The sequence below is a fragment of the Carassius gibelio genome, chromosome B4 (genome assembly GCF_023724105.1).
Source record: "Carassius gibelio isolate Cgi1373 ecotype wild population from Czech Republic chromosome B4, carGib1.2-hapl.c, whole genome shotgun sequence".
Taxonomy (NCBI): domain Eukaryota; kingdom Metazoa; phylum Chordata; class Actinopteri; order Cypriniformes; family Cyprinidae; genus Carassius; species Carassius gibelio.
In genome coordinates this window covers 26,116,841-26,125,997 of record NC_068399.1, presented here as the reverse complement: position 1 = coordinate 26,125,997, position 9,157 = coordinate 26,116,841, and the positions used below count along the sequence as shown (strand labels likewise).

Below are 9,157 nucleotides of genomic sequence, written 5' to 3'. Positions count from 1 at the left end.
GTAGTGTGTATGTAGGTGGAGTGTGGAGAAGTGAGCTGAATACCTGTAGGCTGTAGTGTTGTAGATTCGACAGGCTCCTCTCCCTCCGCATTTCTTCTGACCCCATTTCAGACAGGTGGTGTCTATGATGGCTCCGAAGTATATAGGAGCTGGGATTCCAGCTGAGGAAGACAAAAAACAGCATTTCATCTACTACTGCTTCAAAACAAATCAGCATTACCACCGTGACTAAAAAATGATTCAGCAGAGACGTGAGCAGCAGCAAACACCAGAGCGTCTCTCACCTAGCGTGCGTGTCGTCAGCGTGTGAAAACCCAAAGCTAAAGACTTCAGCTGAGGTCTGATGCATCTGTCGAGGAAACCAGAGAAAGAGCAGCTAGATTATCTCAGAATAATATAAAATCATGTTTGACAGATGAGCTGCTTACAAGAAATAAAACCGTTAAGATTCTATATCACAAAAATAATGCAAATATGATAAAAAAGAAATACAACAGAACCAAGTATTCTACCTACTACGACTACTTCTAATAGATGATAAATATTTAATTCATAAATAATTGCATAGTTTGCAAATTAAATAATTGCATAGTGAGGTATTGCATAGTTGATTGATATTTTATTTTATTTAAATGATTAATTTAATGGCTAATAAAATTATTTTAATTTTGCATGCAAATGCATGTAAAAATTGTAATAATAAAAATATGTTATCAACCCGGTTTTTGTTTGTCTTAATAAATTGAATAATCATTGCATGTTATGAATGTATATATTATGAAAATAAATATAAAAATAGGGTTTTGATTTTGATTTAATATGAAGACATTTGCATTCATAAAATATTGTAAAAAGTTATTTTTATTTTTACATGCCTTAAAAAAGCAGAAATTATATTTTGTTGAAAAAAAATAAATATTTAAAATAACATGCATTGTACACAAGATAAGAAACATTTATAAGGAAAATAAATAACCTTATGACAGTACCATGAACTGCTACTTTGTCCACTGTATTTGAATTAAGACATTTAAATATAATTTTTATAAAGATATTTTTGGTTATTTGTATTTTTAAACAGATGGAAAAAAGTAGCATAAATTGTTATGGTTTCTTAAATTAAAATCTTTAACATGCATTGATGAATTGTCCATATTGACGGAAACATTTTTATGAAAATACATTGATTTTATATTGCTAAGATGAGGAACACAGCGATTTCTATTGAATCAAGCCACTAGACTTTAGAAAAGCACTATGTAGATTACTTCATCCAAAGTAATCACGTCTTCTCTCAGAAGCTACAGACACACAGGAATTTTGATTTCACCAAACAAAGCCGGGCCAGCGCTGCTAACCTAATTTAGCCCGAGGGAGGCTGAGCATTCCAGCAGCGTCAGCTGACTGAGCTTTGGGAGAAAGCTGACAGTCCCTGGTGCTAAAGCTTTTCCTTTCAAGACAAGTCAGATTACTGAACTCCACAAGTGACCATAAACTTGTCTCAACCGATTTTGCATTCGATCGAGTGACATTTTTGACTGGCCTACAGTCCTCGACTAAGACACGGAATAATGAGGGGAAAATCACATTAGTGCCGCAGAAACACGCAGTCAGTTTTCATCTGTTATCTGCTTTTGAACTGTGAGGGGAAAAAACCAAACACATGACTGGACGACCTTTCTGTGCTTCCCTTCTGTTGTCTATGAAACGATAGCATGCAAACAAAGTTCACTTAACCAAGACTTTCTAATATTTATTAGATTAGACACTTTGAAGCATTCCATCACTTGCTCAATAATGCATGCTCTGCAGTGAATGGGTGCCGTCAGAATGAGAGTCTAAACAGCTGATAAAAACACAACTATGATCCAAAATCTTTGATGTCCTGAGGTTGAGCACATTTTCTGCAAATGTTTTTATTTCTGGGTGATTCATTCCCTTAAAGCGAGCCGTAACTCTCAGGAGCATCGGCGGCTCGTGAACAACAAATCACGGTCCGATATTCACCTGATGAGCAGCATGTATCCCGGCGTTCCGCCCAGCGAGATGATGAAGGAAGTGATGACAGACAGAGCCAGGAAGTAGGGGAAGACTCGATGGCAGTTGTCTCTGTTGTTGCATTGGCCCACACTGGCCGTATGATTCCCGACTGCTACACAGCTGCACTGCTCGAACACCTGAAACACACACACACACACACACACACACACACACACACAGCACATCAGACACAAAACAACTTCACAATGCAGTGCTCTGTTGCTCGTTACTGCTTTGATGCAACTTACTCAATGCAGTGATGTCCTAACCACAATTTTTAACAACTTCCATCACATATACTGTCTGATAAAGTATGGGTGATTAATAAAAAAAGTCATTAAAAGTTTTATTCATGCAGTTTATGAGCTCATATTAAACAGCATTCACCCATTTCTAAAACTGGCTCTTTTATTTCTTGCAATCTTTGATTTGAAGCAAAATTAATAAGAAAGAAAAGCAAACAAAAGGTAAAAGGGAATGAGCTACTGACCCCATTATGTAGCAGAAATATTCAAAATGGTCACATGACGCGCAAATAATATTGATAATATTGGATTGTGAAAAAAAATGTAATTAAATAAAATGAATTTCGATTAAGTGTGCTGTTCAAGTTACTTACCAATAATATGGTAATTATATTTTTTATTTTCTCCTTTTTCTATTTTCGCGCTTTACATTATTTTCAGTGTGATAAATATTAATGCATTATTTTGTCAAGCCTTAATACATTTTCCTATGAGCTTCACAAGCAAATGTAAAAATTTACAATTGTTCTAAATATAAAAGGCAATGAAAATTTGTTTAAGTTGTTAAAAGTTATTGCAGTTGTTTATCAACTAAAAAAAATCTAATGAAATAAAATCAATTTAGATGAAGTGTGTTGCTCAAGTTATTTCTGTACCAATTATATTTATTATATTTTTATTATTATATTTTTATTTCACCGCATTGACTATTTTTAATTTGGTATAGGAATATTAATGCAATTTTCTATACAGCCTTAATACATTTTCCTATGAACTTCAAAGGCAAATATAACATGTAAAAATGTACAATTATTGTAAATGTAAAATGCAAAGAAAAAAGTTATTTTAAGATAATGTAGTTGTTTCTAAAAAAGAAATTAATGTCAAAATCACTGACTTATGGCTTCAACAGAAGCATATAATTCATTTATAAAAATAAAAATGTTTAATCTTACTATTAAAAATCTCTCTCTCTTTCTCTCTATACATATATATGGAGAAAATAAATTAGATGTTTAATATTATAGATGTTATATTTGTACATTTTCTACTTAAATTAAAAAAAAAAAAAAAAAAACGTAACATCCTTAAAAAATATAAGCTGTCCGCATACTGAACAAATCCAGTCACAGTGTGCTCTTTGATTGAGATAAACTCAACAAAAGAGTACACTAATTCTTTCTTTAGCAACAGTCTGAAAGGAAAGGACAAAAGACAGTGCGTATAACAGATGCTGGAGATATGAAATGGACACACAGGATGGGAGGGAGGAAGAGTATCGCAGCCGTTCAGATGCTATGAAACTCCACAGTGTTTAGACAGAACCGAGCAGGTCTGTGCTCTCAAAGAGAGACGGGGAAGGAACCGTGTCTCAGGAAGTTTCAGAGAAGGTACAAAAATTCAATATAGCCTTTGTGCTGAAGACAAACAGGTTGTGCACACCCTTCAGAGAGTGCTGGGAAAAGCCGAGTTCAAGGCATCTGAAACACAACACAATGTGGCTCGCATTCTTTGAAGGGACGGGACAACAAACACACGCCATTGTTCCAGAGTCACACTCCCGGTTCAGAGGCCGTGCTTACCGTGTCCATTCCAGAGCCGTGGGACGTCCGGCATCCAGCCAGGCAGGGGGAGACGTAGGTGAGGCCGTTCTCACCGCACACGGGGTCCCAGTTTCTTCTGGGACAGTCACAGATTGTGTTGCAGGACGCCAAGAGATATTTGTCCTCGTTGTACAGACTTTCTGTCCTGTTTGTTAAACGTAACAAGCAGATTGTTACTGGCTCATCCACCTCTTATCATTTAGCAATAATTAATACCTTTGTGTCATACAGGTCAGTAAAAAGATCACTGTTGACTTGTACTTCAGTAAAACAGAAATATATATATGCATCATCTGAAAGCTGAATTGATGTATGGTTTATTAGGATCGGACAATATTTGGCCGAGATACAACTATTTGAAAATCTGAGAAAATCACCTTTAAAGTTGTCCAAATGAATTCTTAGCAATGGATATTACTAATCAAAAAAAAAGTTTTGTTATATTTATGGTAGGGAATTTACAAAATATCTTCATGGAACATGATCTTGACTTAATATCCTAAAGATTTTTGACATAAAAGAAAAATCTAATTTTGACCCATATGATGCTATATTGGCTTTTGCTAAAAAATATACCCCAGTGACTTAAGACTGGTTTTGTGCTCCAGGGTCACACACACACACACACACACACACACACACACACACACACACACACACACACACACACACACACACACACACATATTTGTTTATTTAATTTTTGTTTTCTCAAGAGGAAACCTCACTCCCACTAGGAGTAAGAACTATTTTGAAGTTGATTTGTGATTGGTAGATCTCTGTTGGATTGAGAATCATAAAATTTTCATTATCAATATTGATGAATTATAAGTCAATGTATTGTTTCATTTATAAGGCCTGCTTCAGTAATTCATCATTTTTATGATGTGTTCCAATCTTGGCATAAAAAAGGATTTTCTTTCATTTTACGTTTATGTCTATTTTATTTTATTCTCATTATGTTAATCAGTTCGATGAATGATCAGTACAAAAATTATGATAACTGTCAGAAATTATTTTGCTTAATATATGGGTGTAGGACCACACAATGGTCACAAGAGGAAAAAATGGTCAAAAAACAAAACAAAAAAACAATTGTGCTGCTCCCCAGGCAATTCCCTAAGTCAACTATGCCATGGGCCCTCAATAGGGCAGATTACATGAACTACTTGGACTAGTCTTCACCAAGTCATTTTTTTTCATTTAGGAACTTTTTTTGATCGATAACCCATTGGCTAACCGCAAATTGGTCAGACTAGATTTTAAGACACAACAACTGTTATTATGCAACTGGCCCCAGATTTGAGCAGAAGCCAAACTGAAGGTCTCATCCTACCCATTGTATGACCTGGTGATGCCGGCCACACTGGCATTCTCACATCCCATGGCAAAGAAGAAAAGCGACAGGAAGTAGCCCAGGAGAGACGTTCCCAGCGCAAACTTGGCTGCTCCCATGATGCTCAGCTTGAACTTCTTCATGATCACTCCCCCCGAGAACATTCCCAAAGCTACGGCTGGGATGTTGATCACTCCTGAAAAAACAGACGGCATCAGGAAAATCTGGATCAAAGGAGCAGCATCACCGATTTGAAACAAAGGCGACGGGTCGAAAGGTTAAGCGATACAGAATAGGTTTATTTGTTTTCCCTCCGTTTGATTTTCAAATGCTAATGCCGTTTCCTGAAATGCACAACTGTCTCCACTGTCTGCATACATAGTGCTGATATTATTTTTGGATTTCGTTCTCTTTCATATGCAGTAATGGTCCATATCATACTGTGATTTATCCGAGCTATAAAAACATTTATATCTGATATAAGAACCATAGATTAATATTCAACATGCATTAATAAAACTGAATCAAAACACGTAGCTCTAAGGTCACAGCTGCACTGTGAACCGCAATATATCTGCGTGTTTAGAGGAAGACGACGTACCCATTAAGAAGTTGGCTTTGGATGCTGACTGTCCGTAATGTTGCTCGATGTATTTCGGCTTGTATGTCACCATACCGATCAAAGAGTTGAACTGGATGATGGTGATGCAGAGATATAAGAAGTAGACTGGGTTCCCCAAAAGGGATCTCAGCGTTGGCAAAAAGTCTGAAAAACATGAATACAAAATGTTTAAGAATGATGCAAATACACTGAGCAAAATTATAAATGCAAACACTTTGGTTTTTGCCCCCATTTTCCATGAGCTGAACTCAAAGATCTAAGACTTTTTCAATATATTTCTCTCAAATATTGTTCACAAATATGTCTAAATCTGTGTTAGTGAGCACTTCTCCTTTGGCAAGATAATCCATCCACCTCACAGGTGTGGCATATCAACATGCTGATTAACTTATTTCATCTATCAGGCTTTTATGTCTCATATAGTCTGATATAGTGAAAATATGGAGGAATAAACGGCTCACTTTCATTCAAAATCCCAAACCGAGTAAATATATGCAATTTGGTGCAGATTTATAAACAAATAGTGATGAAATTCTGATCAATGAGATCTTTATAACAGTACAGCAGATACCATAAAATGCTATAAATATCAGCGTTCACTCTATTTCTCCAATAATATATCTTAGGTAGATGACAATGAAATGATACAAACATATATTGCAATGCAATCTAGTGCTGATTGAGAGATGAAGAAATAAATGTTCCTCAGAATATGTAAGATGTTTTGGAGGCTTGGGAAAATCGTTAATAAAAACTTAATTAAAAAAAGTATATAAGGCATGCAGTAAATGACGTACTACAGGTTTTCAGTAGAATATAGATCATTTAGAGGCCTTAGACATTCAAATATTATACAATAGACTTTATAAGGTGAAAATAAATGCCAAATGGTTTGATATTTTGCTAATTAATGCAATGACATTACAGCACTTTACATGGGTCATCAATATCCAAATGTGCTTTTTTATGCAGCCTGGACCAGCGCAGACGTCTGATATTTTAGATGGTGAATTTTTCTGTGAATTCTAGGTGATTTACCTTTGGCCATTTCTAGGAAGTTCGCTGGCTCATCTGCCTGGTACTTGTGCTCCAGCAGGGGCGAGTCTTTGATGAAGCTGGTCCGCTCTGGAGAATACTTGGCAAGCCGTTTCTCTGGCAGGGGCAAAGACTTGGGCAAGAACCAAAACGGCACCGCCGAGAGCAGGGTGATGAATCCTGCAATAAGGTATCCCAGCCACCAGGCGCCTACCCAGCGTGCATCTCCCGGGGTGATGCTAATGCTCTCTGTGAGAAGACAGTCACACACGCACACATATGTCAACAGTGAGAATACAGATACTACGAGGCTTACTGCAGCTTGTCACATGTTCAGAATATTTGGGCCAGGCAGACAGCTGAGGCAGATGCAGACTGTGATCCACAGACAGTCTTAGATGTGTCTCGCTCTCTCTCTCGACGCTCTCAGCTTATCATGCATGCTCAGACAGTCTCCATGTTGCCAGGAGATCGAAACGTTTGTAGCATTTCACATAAACACGGAATGTATCAAACACGTTTTCTTTGGCACATGTAATCTTGAAATACAAAATGAGATGTTCAGCGGAGTGCTCAAACTGTTATTTTTCCATACAAAATTCGGGAATTATGCGACGAGATTTAAAAAAGCAGCATAAAAGTGGTCTATATGACTACTGCATTATATAATGCGAGTCAAAATTATATAATGCATCTGTCCGCTGCTTTTGACACAGTTAACCACCAGATCCTCCTGTCAACTCTATTGGCAAAAGGCATATCAGGAAAACCGCAGTCCAGTGTTTTGAGTCCTACCTCATAGACAGGTCCTTCAAAGTATATCGGAGAGGAGAGATGTCCAAGTCTACTGGGGTGCCTCAGGGCTCAGTTCTTGGACCACTTCTCTTTTCTGTCTACATGGCATCACTAAGTTCTCTCATTCAGAAACATGGCTTTTCTTATCACTGCTATGTTGATGACACTCAACTCTAACTCTTATTCCATCCAGATGATCGGACGGTACGTACTCGCATCTCGGCTTGTCTAAAAGACATTTCTTGCTGGATAAAGGACCATCAGCTTCAACTCAACCTTGCCGAGACAGAACTGCTTGTGGTTCCATCAAACTCATCATTTCATCACAATTTCATCATACGTTTAGGCACATCAACCAGACCATATTACTAAAATTACGTGGTCCTGCATATTTGATTTATTCAACATCAAAGAGATCGGGCCCTTTCTTTCGGAACAAGCTTCACAACTCCTCGTTCAAGTTCTTGTTCTGTCCAGGCTGGACTATTGCAATGCTCTCTTTGCAGGTCTTCCAGCCAGTTCTGTCAAACCTTTACAATTAATCCAGAATGCATGAGCATGATTCATTTTTAGTATGCACGACACACATGCACGTGTTTATCTGTTTGCACTGTGACATGTTTTTTGAATGACAGAGTATCACACAGTTACACAAAAATATTAAACAGCAAAAACAATGTTTTCAAACTTAACAATAGTAAGAAATGTTTCTCGAGCAGCAAATCAGCATATTAGAATGATTTCTGAAGGATAACGTGACTGGAATAATGATGCTGAAAATTCAGCTTTGAACACAGAAATAAATAACAGTTTACAATATATTCACATAGAAAAAAGCTATTTTAAATTGCATCAATATTTTTGATTAAAATGCATCCTCCCTACAGCATTAGATACTTCTTTCCAAAGTGTATTAAAAAATCTTATTTATGTAATCTTTAGTATCATTAAATGTAGAAATCTCTATAGAAACAATATTCAAGCAAGGATTTATGTTTATGATGCAGATGTTGTAGTCTGTACTTTGTTTTATTGTCCATTAAATAAAATTAAAGCCAAAACATTTGATATTTAGGTATGTGATATAGTTTTTATTGGCTGAATATTTACTATACAATATCTTACAGCTTAACTTTACTGCCAAATGTCTTGACTTCAGGGTGTAACGCTATATTATACATGAAGGAACGGCCCGTGTCTCCAACACACATCATTTCACATACAGTAAATAAAATTTGCAATGCCAAAAAAGAGTTCTGGAAGGAATCAGCGTCACACATCATGATGCACTGATCACTGATTTCTGACCCTTCTGTGAAAGTACACATGCCCATATCTAATATTAATATCATGCAATTTAAGGATATTACATGTTTCAGCTTATGTCCCCTTTAACCTCTCAGTCTCATTCCAAAGGCACATCTCATCCAAAACAGCTGTTGGATAAATCGCAGCTTAACATTTATGACCCTTTACATCG

The 9,157-nt window shown here is 36.6% G+C and overlaps 1 protein-coding gene across 2 annotated transcripts in view; it reads right to left on the bottom strand.

Annotated features, from left to right (window-relative positions):
• The window catches only part of LOC127956533 (solute carrier organic anion transporter family member 1C1-like), a 30,247-nt gene that overhangs the window by 4,055 nt on the left and 17,035 nt on the right, over window positions 1–9,157 (bottom strand). For both annotated transcript variants that reach the window (XM_052554563.1, XM_052554564.1), the window contains exons 8-14: window positions 6,886–7,131; window positions 5,827–5,991; window positions 5,226–5,421; window positions 3,869–4,034; window positions 2,008–2,177; window positions 285–349; window positions 44–161 (exon numbers count right to left, since the gene is read on the bottom strand). In XM_052554563.1, the coding sequence (XP_052410523.1) occupies window positions 44–161; window positions 285–349; window positions 2,008–2,177; window positions 3,869–4,034; window positions 5,226–5,421; window positions 5,827–5,991; window positions 6,886–7,131 (1,126 nt within the window). The remainder of the gene's footprint in view (window positions 1–43; window positions 162–284; window positions 350–2,007; window positions 2,178–3,868; window positions 4,035–5,225; window positions 5,422–5,826; window positions 5,992–6,885; window positions 7,132–9,157) is intronic.